This window comes from Loxodonta africana, chromosome 19 (genome assembly GCF_030014295.1).
Source record: "Loxodonta africana isolate mLoxAfr1 chromosome 19, mLoxAfr1.hap2, whole genome shotgun sequence".
In the NCBI taxonomy this organism is placed as follows: domain Eukaryota; kingdom Metazoa; phylum Chordata; class Mammalia; order Proboscidea; family Elephantidae; genus Loxodonta; species Loxodonta africana.
The window spans coordinates 25225525-25240885 of record NC_087360.1 but is presented as its reverse complement, the minus strand read 5'-3'; the positions used below and the strand labels follow the sequence as shown (position 1 = coordinate 25240885).

Genomic DNA, 15361 nt, shown 5'->3' with positions numbered 1-15361 from the left:
CTCAGGTTCCAACTGCTCATCCTCTAGGACAGAAACCAGCATGCCCCAGAGCCTCTAGCTTCAGGATGGCCCTGGAATGCCACGATCTTGAGGGGCCAGGAGCTGAGAGAAGCGTCTCAGGCTTGGCATCTGGGTGTGGTCAAAGTGGAAAGGTTCTCTGTCCTTTGCCCGAGAGTCACAACAAAATGTATGGTCTCACAGCAGGCACAGCATCTTGTTTCTTTTAAAAAATAAATATTTATAAACTTAGGGAGGCAGATTCGAAAGATTAAGAGTATCTTTCCCTCCAAAAGCATACATGTCCCATGTGAGTCAAACCAAGGTAAGTCCACCAACCCATGAACAAAACACTACCCCAGTGGAGGTGCTGCCTCAAGGGGCAGGTGGGGCAGGGGCTGATGCCTCGCCCCTTTAGTCCCCCTTGGTAATGAGGTCCTCGATGTAGGCATCTAGCTCGTCGTCGGTGTTGATATCTATGTCCTGGAACAGAGCAGGGCAGTGGTCAGAGGGGCTGGAGATGGTAGGGGCGCCCATCTCTCCACCCTTCCCCCCACTCCTGGGGCTGAGCCCAGAGACCCCTCCGCTTTCTCCTCCCCTCTCATCATCCACTGTGTACAGATGATGTTCACATTTCTTGCTCCTACCCTGCCTCTGCCCCAGGTTCCCAACTGCCTTAGGTATGCTGCAGGCTTCTCAGATTGAATACATTCCAAAACAGAGCTCAACTGCACCGCCCCACCCCAGCGTGCTCCCATCTCCATACGGGATACCAACCAAGGGCTCAAGACAAAACCAAAAGAATCACCCTCTTTCCCTCAGATATTACAAATCTATCCACCTCTCTCCCTCCTCATGCCACCATTCGGGGCCCTCTCCACATCTCTACCCCAGACAACTAACTGCAAGCACCTCCTCACTGGAGTCCTGCTTCCTCGGCTCCTCCAGGCCTCCTCCAAACAACCAACAACAGTAAATGTCTCAGGCTGCAAACCAGATCATGCCACACTCCCTTCAGTTATTTCCCACTGCTCTTAGGATGAAATTCCAATTTATATAGGTCCTGCCTGTGTGCCCTGGCTCTTGTCCTCTGCTATCACCTGCAACTCCTCACTTCAGGCCTCTAGCCCTGCTCCTCTTGCTCTCTGTATGGCTGGCTTCCAGTCTCAGCCCATACATCATCTCCTCAGAGAGGCCTACCCTGAACACCGTAGCAGAGTGGCCTTCCCCGGTTTTGTCTCTCTTGCATTTACTTGGTAGCACGTGCCACTATGGTAACTCTGTCTCCTCCACCAGTCTGCAAGACTTAAAGAAGGGACCTCATCTCGCCTGTCTTGTTCACTCTGTATCCACAAGACAGGCACAGAGCAGGCCCTCAGTGTGGACTGCCTGAATGAAGGGTGGAGACCCTATGCAGCACTCCTCACTCCTGTGCTACCCAACCTCATCTTGGCATCATCTGGAAAAGAGTGCTTCTTTCCATTTTATGGCTTGGAGGGTTCTCAAACCAGGTTGTATATCAGAATCACTGGAACATGGGCAAAAGACTTGAGTCCGTGGCTCTAACTAGGGTGAGGCCTGGGCAGCTGTGCCTCCTCAGGCCCTCTGGTCAGGAGATGTGAACCACAGAATCCTGTGAGTGGGGCAGGGGGGCAGGAGGGACTCAGGCTCCCTCCCTGGGGCACCAGGTGGTCCAGCCACCAGGAGCGGGCTGCCTGGCTCACCTCCTGCACCTTCTGCAGGAGCGCCACGATGTTGGTCCTCAGCTTCTGCAGCTTCTCCTCCGTTTCACGAAGCTTCTTCTCAGAGTTGCGCAGGCTCTCCTCGGAGGCCTTGGCCCTAGAGTCAGCACGGCTCTGGTAGGAGTGGCACAGATTCTGCAGCCCCACTTCATACTGCCTGAAGTACTCTTTCTGTCAGGAGGGAAGCTGGAGGATGAGTGTATGAGCTCACACAGGTCCCCAGGGCCCCCCCTGACAGGAACCGGTATCCCCAACTGGTTGAGACCAGGGACACTCGGTTCAAAGGAGCATCTCAAACACAAGTGGCAGGTGTGCTCTCTGGTTCCAGAGCAGAAAGACCTCGGTTTGAAACCCTCTGTGTGGCACTGTGAGAGTCATTCTGGATTCCTCACCTGGAAGACAGGCAGACCCAGGGTGCCTATCTCATGGGGCTGCATGAAGATGAAGATGACATCATACATGTAAACACGCGGCAGAGAGCCTGTGCAGACAGCAAGCCGTGAATGATGTGACAGAGTGTGCTCACCTTCTGGGTGGCACAGGACAATTAACAGAGTCACTCGACTGGCTCCGTCACGCCCTTCTGAGGTTCAGAAAAGCTCATCAATCAATCCATTTCCAAGTCACTCCCAACAATGTTAGGACTAGAGAAAATTCTCTTTCACAAATGTTTATCAAGCACCTACCGAAACAAGATTCCTCCAGATTTGCGCAGCTGATATTTCTGTAGCCTCAGAGCTTTTTACTATCTTCCCTGAGTGCCTAAAACTTAACTAGCAGTCTCTCCAGCTAGACGTGTGGCTTTCCAAACTTCTAAGTGGCAGAACAGTTTTAAAAATGAAATGTTACATGAAACCTCAGTGTACACAATTTAAGTAGCATCTCTTTAGGTTAAATGTATCATCTAAGTTCAAGTTTAAAACATTTACTCATAAATCAATGAAAATGCAGAGGCCATTTTGATGAGTACAATCCTCCATCAGCAGGTTCTGGCTGACCACCGCAGTCTTACCAACTCTAGCATTTATTTTCCTCTGTAAATACGTGTGAGCTACCCAGTACTGAGAGGCTCCTGACTGCTGCTTTTAAAAACTCTCACTGGCAAGTATTTAACTGTGTCACTCACCTTACAATCGAGAGTATTATCCTATTAAGCCTAGATGGCAGGAAAAACTTCATTTTGAGTTCTACACAAAAAAGAATTACCTTGGCAGCACAAAATAGAAGTTTGAGGATGCTACAAAGTATTAAATTCAATGTACAACGTCTTGAGGGTGGTTGTTTGATTTTGTGGATGTTTTAACTTTTTATTTTGAGAGAATTGTGGATTTATGCGCATCTGTTACATCAGTTTCTTAAACAGTCAAACATGTAACTTCATAACAATACTTAAATCTAATATTCAAAGGGTTCCTGAGGGCTTTACGGAACTCTTTGGTCTGTCTGGTGCAACGGGAAAAGGACAATCACTTACAGACTAACGACGACATACCCTGAAGCTAAAAAAATAAAAACTGGAGTTTTTTTAGACGCTACAATTAGGAGGACAAAGTTAATGCATTGATATTATACCTCTTTTTGCACAAACAAGCTAATCTGCTAGCGATTTTTAGCCTCAGATGCTCATCCTCACTGTTTCGGCCTGTATGGTCCAGCCCATTGCAGAGGCCTTGCTGTACCCAGCTGTTGTTCTGAGTCTGGCGACAACCTTAAGCCAAAAGCAACAAACCTCTGCCTGAGAAGATGCCGGGCAGACCCAGGCCTCCTAACAGCCGCCTGTGCCTCCTGGGATCTGCAGAAAGCTCCTGCAGCCTAAACAAGGGCAAAAGTTGAAGTGTGGTACTTTCTCATGAAGTAGCTGTGCTGAGTTCTGCCTCCTAGCTCCCTAATCGTGCACCATGTCCTCTCATCTCACAGGGAGGGACAGTGCAGCATCCTGAGAAGAGCCCAGTCTTTGCCCTGAGAAGTACCTGGGTTCTCATCTGGGTCCCTTCACTTATCAACAGAGACTCTTCACCTCATTAAGTCTTACTTTTTTCAACTCCCCAAATCATTTCATTTTCATGTAGAACAGACAGAAAGCTCTCCGTGTTCTCATCTCTGGCAAACCATTATGTGCACAACTCATATGCATGCATCCCTGACACATGAGGACCTGATACCCTCAACGTACCAATTCTCCAGTTCTCTGCTCTAGAAACTCTTCCTGGGAATCTTAGCTATTCCTCCCAGACCCCAGATCCCCACCTCCAGCTCTGACCTCCTTCCCTCCCTCCCTCCCTCCCCACCAGTCCCTAGTCTCCATCAGGAGTGGACTGCTGGTGCTTCCAGTTCGTCCCCATTAAATCTCAATTCATCTTCAGCCTCATTGTTTTTTTCCCAGTTAACAGCTTCAGCATCAACCTGTAATTCCCCACAAGCCCAAGACACAGAAAGCATGTGCCCACTGCCGCCTCCTGTCACTGGCTGACAGCTGATGACCAGTCTGCCAATGACTCTGACCTGGGCCTTACACATGCCAGCCCACTCCCACCACTGCTCCCCATTCCCATTCCCTTTCATTGGATGTTTCACACAACTGGACCAGGCTCCTTACCTCTATGTCTCCCATCCGCCCATCTCACCCAAATATGTTGCTACTATGACCAGATCCACCTGCTGTCTGTTTTGTAAATAAAGCTTTACTGGAACATGGCCACATCCACCCCTTTGTGTATTGTCTACAATTGCTCTTGTACCATACTGGCTGAGTTAGCTGCCACAGAGACCATGAAGCTGAAAATATTTGCTACCTGGTCGTTTGCAGAAAAGCCTATTGACCCTGTTCTAGGACAGGGTTCTCTCAGCTCAGCACCATTCACTGGCCTCCACTTCATACAGAGTGGAAGCCACTATATCTTAGACCAAGCCTACTGACAAAGCACGTCCTGCTCTCAGGCCCCTTCTACCCTAAATACTTCACCATACAGCCTGCTGCCTTGACCTCTGTCCTTCCATCCCTCTGGGCCATAACTCACTAAAGTCTCCTACCTCAAACACTCCCCTTCACTCACATAAGGGAACCCACATTTTCTTCCTCATCCTCTCCCTCCCCCAGCCTGCCTCAGCCTCTCCCTCTTCCACAGCACTCACTGCTCCCTGGTCCATTTTGGAGACACGACCCCCTTCTGTGGCTCACTACAAGATCCAGCAAAGGGCCTGCTGCGGGAGGCAGCACATCAGCAGTGGCTGAGTTAAGTAAAGCCCAGAGCTCATTTCCACACATTCCAGGCTTTTCCATACCTCCCTCCAAGTCAGGTTCTGAGCACTTTGAGCCTAACCTCTTCTCTCTGCCTAGAACAGGTTTACAAGGAGATACTCCTTGTAAAATGTCAAACCAGGTCTGCTGTCCCTACCTGAGGACTCAGCCCCAGCATCTTAGTGTGGGGTGAGTGGGGCAGACTTTCTGGCAGAGTCATACCCAGCTAAGCCACGTCTCTCCCCGCACCCTGAAGTCTCTTTTCCTTTCTCTTAGCTGACTGCTGGAGATGACAGATCTGAAATCCACAGAATTGGCAACAGAAGAAGGGGCATCTGGCTGAGGAAGGACATGCAGCTGAGTGCCAGTGACCACAATAAGCATCAAAAGAGAGGACGCAGAGTGCAAAATCAACGGTCAGGCCAGACTCACCAGAGGAAATGATATTAGCTCATTTGAATTCATAGAACTCAGCTCCTTCTTGGAGATGGGGAAACTTGGAGGCAGGAAATAGCGTAAACAATTCCTAAGCAAGAAAGAAGGGAGGGTCAGGAATTGGGAATGGCGTGGAGGTAGGTGAAGAGCCGCTGCTGACAACAAGAGCCGTTGCTGGCCATGGGCTGGCTGAGACACCCACCGGAGGATCTGGACGAGCAGGTCGATGGTTTCGTGGTTGGTGCTGGGGCCGGTGGTGTCCGGCTCGATGGGGATGCAGTCAGAAGTGGAGGGCTCCACCACGGCTACAGCCTGCGGGGGGGCCACTGCCACCACCTCTTCCTCCTCCCCACCCTCCTGTTGTGTGTCAGGGCTCTGATACTCTGGAGATGGGGGCTTCATGAGCCGCACGTCCTCGCTGCCTTTCTCCACCCTGTGGAGGACGTACCATGTGAGTCATATGTGTCCCCAGGGGTGGACTGCAGAGGGCTGGGGAGACCTCCTACCAGGAACCTTCCCTCCTCCCCCTGGCCCGAGCCACCTTCTGTCACCCTGCCTCCCAAAAGGGTGCATTACCAGCGGTCTCTGGGTGTCGTGTCGGTGGGCACGTAGTCAAACTTCACCTTCCACCGCACCACAAGCTTGCCCACCTCCACAGCTGTGACACGGCCTGTGTACCATTCCCTGTTCACACGAACCTCCACATGCAACCCTTTATCTGAGAATGGGCATAGAGTGTGAGTCTGAGAGCTGGACTAAAGTCTCTCTCATCCAGGGCCACCCTGAGAAAGTAGTCTAAGGGACAAGAATCCCTCAGTGCTTGTACCCACTATGCTAGGGACATGGAGCCCAGCCACCCAGGTCTCCCTCCCCATCTATCAGAGGGGGACCAACAAGCAGCAGGCTAACTGACTGCCAGAGGCAAACACCAAGGTCTTGGTGCTAGAAATAAACATAAGCGTGTACTATCTTGAGAATTCCTCTTGGGATGAAGACTTGGAACCACTGCTGCCCAAGACCCAGACCCAGAAAAACTTCAGAGCTTTAGGATAAAACTGCTGTTTCCTGAGGGCTCCACTTCCCACTCCCACCACGGGCTGCCAGGTACCTCCCCCCAGCTCACCTTTCTGAGCCCTCTTAAGGTCAGCTGAGTCCTCTTCCCCACCACTGTCTGACAGCTGCAAAGAGAAGAGGGTGTCAGAGGAGTATCCACTAATTAGATAGTAGACAATTTTAGGTGAAGGGAAAGACAACACACAACACTAAAGAGGTTAGCACAACTGGACTAAACCAAAAGCAAAGAAGTTTCCTGAATAAACCAAATGCTTCGAAGGCCTGCATAGCAGGGGAAGGGGTTTGGGGACAATGGTTTCAGGGAACATCTAGCTCAACAGGCACAGTAAAATCTATTAGGAAAACATTCTGCATCCCACTTTGAAGAGTGGTGTCTGGGGTCTTAAATGCTAGCCAGCGGCCATCTAAGTTGCATAAATTGCTGTGGAGCAAATGAGAATGAAGAACACCAAAGACACAGGGTAATTATGAGCTCAAGACACAGAAAGAGCCACATAAATCAGAGACTACTTCAGCCTGAGACCAGAAGAACTAGATGGTACCCAGCTACAACCAATGACTGCCCTGACAAGAATACAACAGAGAACCCCTGACAGAACAGGAGAGCAGTGTGATGCAGACCTCAAATTCCCATAAAAAGACCTGACTTAATGGTGTGACTGAGACTAGAAGGATCCCAGAGGTCATGGTCCCCAGACCTTCTGTTAGCCCAAGACAGGAACCATTCCCAAAAGCAACTCTTCAGACAGGGATCGGGCTGGACTACAGGTGAGAAAACAATACTGGTGAGGAGTGAGCTTCTTAGACTAAGTAGACACATGAGACTACGCGGCCAGCTCCTGCCCAGAGGGAAGATGAGAAGGCTGAGGGTCAGAAGCTGGTTGAATGGACACAAAAACAGAGGGTGGAGAGAAGGAGTGTGCTGTCTCATTAGGTAGAGAACTAAGAGTATACAGCAAGGTGTACATAAATTTTTGTATGAGAGATTGACTTGTAAACTTTCACTTAAAGCACAATAAAAATTAAAAAAAAAAAAAAAGAAGAGGCTGTTAGAGGTATCCCTAGTACCACGTGATCCTGCCCACAGTCCTCAGTCATCACCACTGTGTCTTCTTATGCTGCAGTTTCAATCACCACAGCTCGCTGAGAGCCACTCTAAAATCACTACTGTAGGTGTTTATCCTCTGCCACCTTTTTAAACAAGACAGCAGGCAAGGGACAGAAGTGCACAGACACAAGGAAACAAACGGCTGTAAGCCCCCAATTCACTCATGTGACTTCTGCCACGGCCTGAACTAACCACCCATGGATGTCCCGTGACTGGAGCCAGGAGCAAGTCTCACTCAATACTCTACTTAGCACCATGTTTCTAGTTATCTCTGTGACTGAGAGTCCTTCAGAGAGATGAATTAGGCTTCCGGAAGGCTCATACCACAAAACACAAACAAGGGTTGATTCGGCCTGCAGGTGGAGGGTGGAGACACTGGGGAGGTAGGCTCCAAGGACCTCACCTTGACCACTTACCTCATTTGAGTCCTTCTTTTCCTCTTTCACAGCAAACTTGCCCCGCTTGGACCTCTCCTTCCTTTTCTCAGCCTCTTCCTCAGCCTCTTCCTCATCGGAGACCCCAAAACTGCGCTTCCGGCCAGGGGTAGCCTGGAGCAAGGGGAGAGTGGGAACACAAGGGGGCCCTATTCAGAGTGGCTTGTACTCCCCTGCTTGACATTACTCAATAGGCATGCCACCTTCTGGCCTCTGTGCACATGGGGGCCTTTGCTTAAAGTACAGGTTCCGGCAGACTCAAAGTTGTCATGGGGGATGCCTCTCAATTCACATCCCCCTTAGCCTGCCTGGCCAGCCAGCTGTGACCTCCCTGAAACACACAGACCACTGCTGTAGCCCACCAAGGCTGTCACCAGGCCGCCTACCTATGCCCACCAGGAGAAGCCAGTGAGGCAACTCAAGTTTGCAGCAGACCACAACTCAGAAAGCAGTGAAAGGCTACTTGGATGGGAAACCACATCCTAACCACAAACCCACTTTCTCTGGGCCCCTGACCCAGTCCTTTTGGCCATCTAGGCTCTCTCTCTCGTAGGCTGCTGATAACAGCATGACTCCACTCTTACACCACTGAGGAACGACAGGAGTGGAGAAAGAAAAGTATCTCACCGGAGAGAGTTTACTGGGTGGCTCTGGCTTCTTGACGACTGGAGTCTTAATGGCTCTGGGGACGGGAGTCTCCCGAAGGATCTTGGAGTTCGGCAGAGATGGTGATTGTGGCAGCACCAGAGGGGTGGGCCGGGGCACAACCTTGACTGGTGTGTTAGCAGGCTTCCGGGGGGCCTCGGGTGATGGCAGCAGCCTGGAAGTACTGGCCTCCTCCCCAGCTGCCAGGACAGGAGGCTTCAGGGCACTGCTGGTGACAGGAGACCTCCGCAGCTGGCTGGTTGGCCTGAGAGCCAGTGGGGGAGGTGGTCTGCTTGGGGCGTTCTTGATCACAGCAGGTAAAGGGGGTGACCGAGGACGCTGCGGTCTACGTGCAGGTTCCTAAAAAAAGGTCCAGAGAGAGTAAGAACACTGATGCTAGCACGAGACACCTGTGGGAATGCCCTCTAGCCCCTGGGACTTACCTCAGGGACAGGTCTGGTGGTCACTTCCAAGGGTAATTTCTTCAGGTCAGCTTGGGAACGGATGGGTGTGGTTTTCTGCAGGGCAAACAAAATGATGAAGTTGTTTGCATATCTTGGTACATTCCAGTAAACACTTGGCACGCCCACAAAAATCCTCACAACTGGACCAATAAGCAACATCATGATGAGAAAAGACTGAAGTTGTCAAGGATTTCATTTTACCTGGATCCACGATCAATACCCATGGAAGCAGCAGTCAAGAAATTAAATTAGGCAAATCTGCTGCAAAAGGCCTCTTTAGTGTCAAAAAGCAACAGGTTTGGTGTTTTTTTTGTTTTTGTTTTTTTTACACAGAGGGTCGCTATATCAACTTGATGACAACAGGTTTTTGATTTATATGATTAATGCAGCAATTGAGAGAATGGGAAAAAGTGTCAATGAACTCAATTCTTAGAAAAGGAGCCAAAAGAGGTGAGAAAGACCTTCTGGGTGGAAGACACCTTGGATGAGGCCAAAAATGACCAGTGGGATTTGTAAGTAGGGCAGTACACGTAAGCGGTTTGGAGTTAGGGAGAATATCTGCATACATACCAAAGCCAGAAAGGAAGAAGCATTTGTACTAAACATGATAAAGGGCTGAGATCACAGACTTTAGAAACTGACAGATTAATTGGGAGAAACAAAATAAACACCCCAACACAAATATAGGTGAAAAAATAATTCTAAAAAAAATATTTACAGACATACAAAAAAATAACTCATCTTAAACAAAAGGAATTCAAATTACAAGATGCATACATACCTTTGTCTACCAAACTGGCAAAAACATTTAAAAATTATTATACTCCCATATACTGCTGGTAAAAATGTTACTACTACATCTTCTGGAGAGTAAGCTGGGAATATGTATAAAAAGTCACAGGATTTTGAAAACCCTTTTACTCTTGCAATTTCACTTCTAAAAAATTATTCCAAGAAAATAATTATCTACAAATGAGCTCCATATTTCTATTTATAAATATATGTATTTACAGGTATATAGGCATTTAATGAAAAATTGAAAGGATACGTAGCAAAGCATTACTGATAGTTACCACCAAGGCTGGGTTTTTATTTTCTGGAGTTTTAAAACATTCTAAATGAATTGGACCACTTAGCAATATGTAAACAAAACAGCTTGCTTTTAAAAAGAATAAGCAAGCTGTACTCAAATAACAGTGGGCCCAGACCTGGGGGGTGGGGTTGGAAGGCTTTGGCAAGCACACGTGGGTGAGTGAAGGATGAGCCCGATGGAACATGGGAGCCACTGAAGGTTCCTATACTGGGAAGACCCTGACACAGGCTGGCTCCAGCCACTGCCCAATACTCACGCACCTGCAGGGCCTCCAGCTTCTCCTGCTGCTGGCGAATTTTCTCTGTCAGCTGCTTCTGCTTCTCTTCTTGAGTCTTCAGGTCCTTTCTGAATGTCCCCAAGGGGACCTTCTGCTTTTGTTCAGAAGCCTCACACCTGTAGAACAAAGGTTCTAGGGAGGCTGCAGGAAAACAGGACTGCACTGGTAGGATGGGGACCTTCTTCCTCAACCAATGCCTGCTGTTGCAACCACTGCAGAGCTCCCAAGTGAAATTGGTATTCACTGCGGGATACCTATCTATGTGAATTTCTTGGGTACCCACTAACCTACCATGTGCAGAAACACAGATGTAAGGACACAGGCACTGACCTTAAGAAGCACAGTGAGTTGTTACCATTTACCATTTAGCAAGAACACTGCGGGAGGGGAAGAAGCACGCACAATTTCCTTGTTAAAGAAAGTACTCACTGGTCCTGCTCAGGATCAGGGTTCATGGAGCACACCCAGGTGTCAGGATAATCTTTTTCCACAGAACTCAGCTGGAAGGGGAGAGTCCGCCACTTCAGACACAAATCTGCCACACAGAAAACACCCCCCACAAATGTCATCCACATCCACCGATAACATCTGTGTTCAGGCTTCTCACAGCCAAGCCCACGGCCAAGATGTCCCAGACTTTCCATGCAAAGATCTTCACTCTGGCTCCAACTCTGCTTGTCCTTACAGAAGAGTAATTCTTCTCAGGGACAGTGATCCCCACAAGGGGATGGAAACTTTGTATGGTGGGCTCTCTGGCTCCCAGCCCCTCTCCCTACTCCAGCAGGATCCCTGCTCAGTCATCCACTCACACTACAAACAAAATGGCACCAAACCCAGAGAAGCGTGGTAGGCAAGATGACCTTCTGCCTCATTCAGGAGGGACACACACACAGCCCCAATACTGACCTCATAGGTCTACCACTAAACAGCTCCTAGCCCTAGTGAGACTGTGAGTCCATGAATGCCACTCACTGTCAGGAGGCAATATGAAGATGGAGGATCATGGACTATAATGCGAAGGAGTCAGGAAGAGGATGTGGACCACCGTGACTCACCACACTGGATGGTGGTTGGGATTTCCATAGCTCTCCGGCGTTTGTAACGCAGCTCATTGGATGGGGGCTGGTTCCAGTTGGCAGAGAGGTAGCCGAACTCATCCCAGAACTTGATGATTCCTCGCTGGGCTGGAAGGCAAACACCCACACATCAAGTTAGGAGCCAGCCTCTACCTCTTCCTAAATTTAGCCTCAGGTGGAGTGTTAAGACACTGGAGGTGACAAGAAAGGGCAAAGGCCCAGCCATCCAGCCCCATTACCAATGGCGATGTCCTTCCAGTACTGTGCCAGGTGCTCCCCCATCGCCCGTAGCAGGTGTCGGTACTCCTTGGCATCAGCAAAGTCTTGCTTGTTGTGTGTAGGCTCCAGGACCAGGTAGGGGACGTCAACAACCCCAACAACCCCACCACATGCCCTGCAGGGAGATACAAGACACACCTCTGTGACCACTTGGGCCCAAACCCTCCCACCATCCACCTTGGGCTGTAAGCTCTCCTTGGGCAGTACTCACATCCCGCCTTCCAGCTGTGGGCCCACTTTCTCATACATCTTGATCAGGCGGCTACAGTTGTAGATAAACATGCCATCCAAGTCCCGGTGCTCAATATTGACCCCAAAAACGAAATTGAGTTCCTTAGGTTCTTTAAGTGCTCTGAGAAGACAGACAAAAGACACATTCAAGCAGATCTTCCTACAAGCACACAAACACCATGATGTTGAAAACATGTTTAGCAAAACTTTGGAGTCTCCATTCAATGTATACGCTCCCTTACACTTGATAGGGATTTGTGCTTGTGCAGTGGCTCTACCCACTGCCGTGGACTGGATTCCAACTCACAGCAACCCTACAGAAAAGAGAACTGCCCCATAGAGTTTCCAAGGCTGTACATCTTTATAGAAGCAGACTGCCACATTTTTCTCCCACAGTGGCCTCTAAGCATTCCTAATTAAAAGCTTACGGCTTTGGTTTTTGGTAACAAAACAGGGACAGATTTAAGCATGAATTGGTTAACTGTGAAGCTGCTGCTTCTTTATGCAAAGGCAGTTATGTGGTGGAATAAACACAGGATTATCTTCGTATCTTACCCAAAACTCCACTAATGTAACAGTAAATTCATAAAAGACACAACTTATGAGAACAGTGAAATGTGAGAGAAAACATCATCATGGGACTAAAGTCAGTAAAACCTGGTAAGCTGGAAAGCAGGCAGACAGCAGTGGACTGACTGAGGCAGATGAAACCAGAAACTTCCACAGGAAGCGGCCAAGCAATTCAAGCCCCGGAGCCCAGAGTGCTCTAGACATGGGATAATTTAACGGCACAGGGGAAATGTTCATTCTATGTGAAAAAGAAAGCTACAAATCTCAATCTCCAGCACTAGTACAAATTTGTAACTGGGGGGGGAGGGGAGTGATAAACAGGAATATAAATTTAATTATATAAAAGAAATAGATGAAAAATTAACAGTAGATACCACCAGGTGGTAGAATTATAGGGGAGTTTAAATTTTTTATTTCTTAAATGTTCTGTTTTTCAAATTTTATACATCATTTTAAAAAAAGGGGGGAAATAAAAAATGAGACAGTTGGCAGTGATGAGGGTTTAAGCAATGTTCAAGTGCAGGTGGCTGTCACCCTGCTCAGGAAAGAGCTTAAGGGCACAGGGCCCGCCACCTTTTCTGCAGGGGGTGCTGGACAGGCATCTGGGATCCCGACACCAGTGGCGTTCTCCCAGCAGTCTTCGTTACACAATGGCAACCTGGGGAGGGTCGCTCACACTCTTTAACTCTCAGTAGTCAGTACACAAGTGCACAATTGTAAAGGTCAACAACGTGCAGCCCTGGCACTCACCGCTGCTTGGCTTCCTTAATCCGCTTCTTCACATCAGCCTCTCTGCGCAGAGTGATGGCCGTGTTCTGCACCTGCCGCAACATCACCTGCAGATGCACACCAGCACCAAGTGAGTATGCAGCTACTAGCAGGTGACAAAGTAGCTTCCGCACCTAAAAATTCTCACTTTAACTCACATGGATGCAAAAACCACACATGGAGGTAGACTTTTCTCTACAGAAAATGGCCCTCCCTTGGAACCAACTCACAGCTGTGTTTCACTTGACTGGGCCCACTGATGTGAAGAAGTGAACGACAGATTAGGGAGGAGTGTGCCAGACAGATAGGGGCTGAATCCTGCTCTGACTTCACTACTACGTGTGACCTGGGACACAGGACTGAGCCCCTCAATGCCTCAGTCTCTCTAGCGATAGACTGGGGATCATAATGGTGTCTACCTCATATGGTTGCTCAGGTGATGAAATTAGCCAGGACTCTGGCAATGAGTTCAATAAACGTTAGTGATTATCTAACACTTAACATTCCATTTCTCAGCTTGTAGATGAGGCCTTCACAACTGGCCTAGGCAGTGCTGGCAGACTCGAGAACAGCCGCAGGGCTCTGGGGGCCTTACCCTGGAGTCCCGCGTGACGTCTCCTCCTAAGCGTAGTTCTAAAGTCCGAGCTTTGCTCTCCGCCTCTCTTGCCTTCTCTTCAGCTGAAACCCGACGAAACCACAGTAATTCAAAGGTTCAAAACTCTTTGGCTTCCTCAGGACAGTTCTGGGGAAGCTCCTGCCCTGCTAAACCACCTTCAAGGGAAAGGGCAGCCTTGTTCCAGGGAAACTGGGCGAACAATGGCCAATGAGCAGTGAAAGAAACCTCAAGCCTGGACTGCAGGGTCCACTCAAAGAAGATTTGGTTTCTAAAAATCTCAAGGAGGACCCAAGGAAAATCAGCACTATTTATACCTGGAACATGCTTTTCAAACTTTGCAAATAAATCGTAACAGGTCACAAAATGCCCAAGGCAAGCCTTCGGCGTGAGCTGGAAGCTAAAGAAGTCCTCAGCCAATCACACTCCATCAAGCAGCAGCCTGAGGAAGCCCAGGTCAGCACCAGAGGGGGCAGATTTTGTCCTGGAGTCAAGAAAACCAATTTCACAAGTATTCAGGCCAGGGCAGACTGGGATTCTTCACTCTGGGCAAGCCAAGGAGTTGCTACACTTTTAGGAAAATATAAATGGCCTAGGGGGAAATAAGTAGTCTGAGAAAGTGCTGAGGGGATTGGCGAAGGGAGGGAAGCTAGGGACACAGGAGGAAATGGATCATTCAGGAGAACAGCCTTGTCCCTGGGTGCTGGACGCAGCCTTTTCCTGGATCCTTGCTTTAGTTTCTCGTCTCCCAGAAGACCCCCAACCAGCCCTCCTCCTGCACCTTACCGATCCGCGCCACATGCTCTGCTTTCTTCACTTCCTGCTCCGCACGGGTCTTGAAGCGGCTTGACGTGTACTTGTACATCCTGAAGGGCAGAAAAAGTAACCTCAGAAGGATCGAGCAGCAGTGGGACAGGGCAGCCAACCTGGGAACCTCAGGAAGTACTCTACCTTCCTGCCTCCTCCCCCAAGCTGTGCTGTCCCCGTCCCTTACGATGGCAGACCAATTAAAGGTGTTTTAGCAAAAAGACTGAATTTCTTATATCATGTGTCACCTGCATCCTGCTCCATGTCTTTGGTAAGTGATCTAACTATCCACCAAGTGGGAATCACTAAGTTCATTAATCCCACAGCAGAAACAAGTCGAGCATTAAGCCAGCCTGTGCTTTCCTACGGAGTGTCTAAAGACCCCTTGGCCATGAAGCCAAGAGGCTCAGATAGTTCACCATGCCAGGCAGGGCACCCTCCATGCCACGGAAAGCATTCAGCCCACGGCTTAGCCAGCTGACCCCAGAGCCCATCACCACCTCCAACCCT

General features: G+C 49.2%; 1 protein-coding gene across 3 annotated transcripts in view; it reads right to left on the bottom strand.

Annotated features, from left to right (window-relative positions):
* Window positions 1-214: 214 nt before the first annotated feature.
* MORC2 (MORC family CW-type zinc finger 2) overlaps window positions 215-15361 on the bottom strand; it is a 47788-nt gene continuing 32641 nt past the window's right edge. For all 3 annotated transcript variants that reach the window (XM_064272470.1, XM_010598740.3, XM_010598739.3), the window contains 17 exons: window positions 14831-14910; window positions 14027-14109; window positions 13414-13499; window positions 12074-12214; window positions 11823-11977; window positions 11563-11691; window positions 10937-11042; window positions 10491-10623; window positions 9117-9191; window positions 8656-9033; window positions 8011-8142; window positions 6536-6590; window positions 5989-6130; window positions 5615-5845; window positions 5410-5503; window positions 1722-1910; window positions 215-480 (listed from right to left, as the gene is read on the bottom strand). In XM_064272470.1, the coding sequence (XP_064128540.1) occupies window positions 412-480; window positions 1722-1910; window positions 5410-5503; window positions 5615-5845; window positions 5989-6130; window positions 6536-6590; window positions 8011-8142; window positions 8656-9033; window positions 9117-9191; window positions 10491-10623; window positions 10937-11042; window positions 11563-11691; window positions 11823-11977; window positions 12074-12214; window positions 13414-13499; window positions 14027-14109; window positions 14831-14910 (2278 nt within the window). In that variant the 3' untranslated portion in view covers window positions 215-411. The remainder of the gene's footprint in view (window positions 481-1721; window positions 1911-5409; window positions 5504-5614; window positions 5846-5988; window positions 6131-6535; window positions 6591-8010; window positions 8143-8655; window positions 9034-9116; window positions 9192-10490; window positions 10624-10936; window positions 11043-11562; window positions 11692-11822; window positions 11978-12073; window positions 12215-13413; window positions 13500-14026; window positions 14110-14830; window positions 14911-15361) is intronic.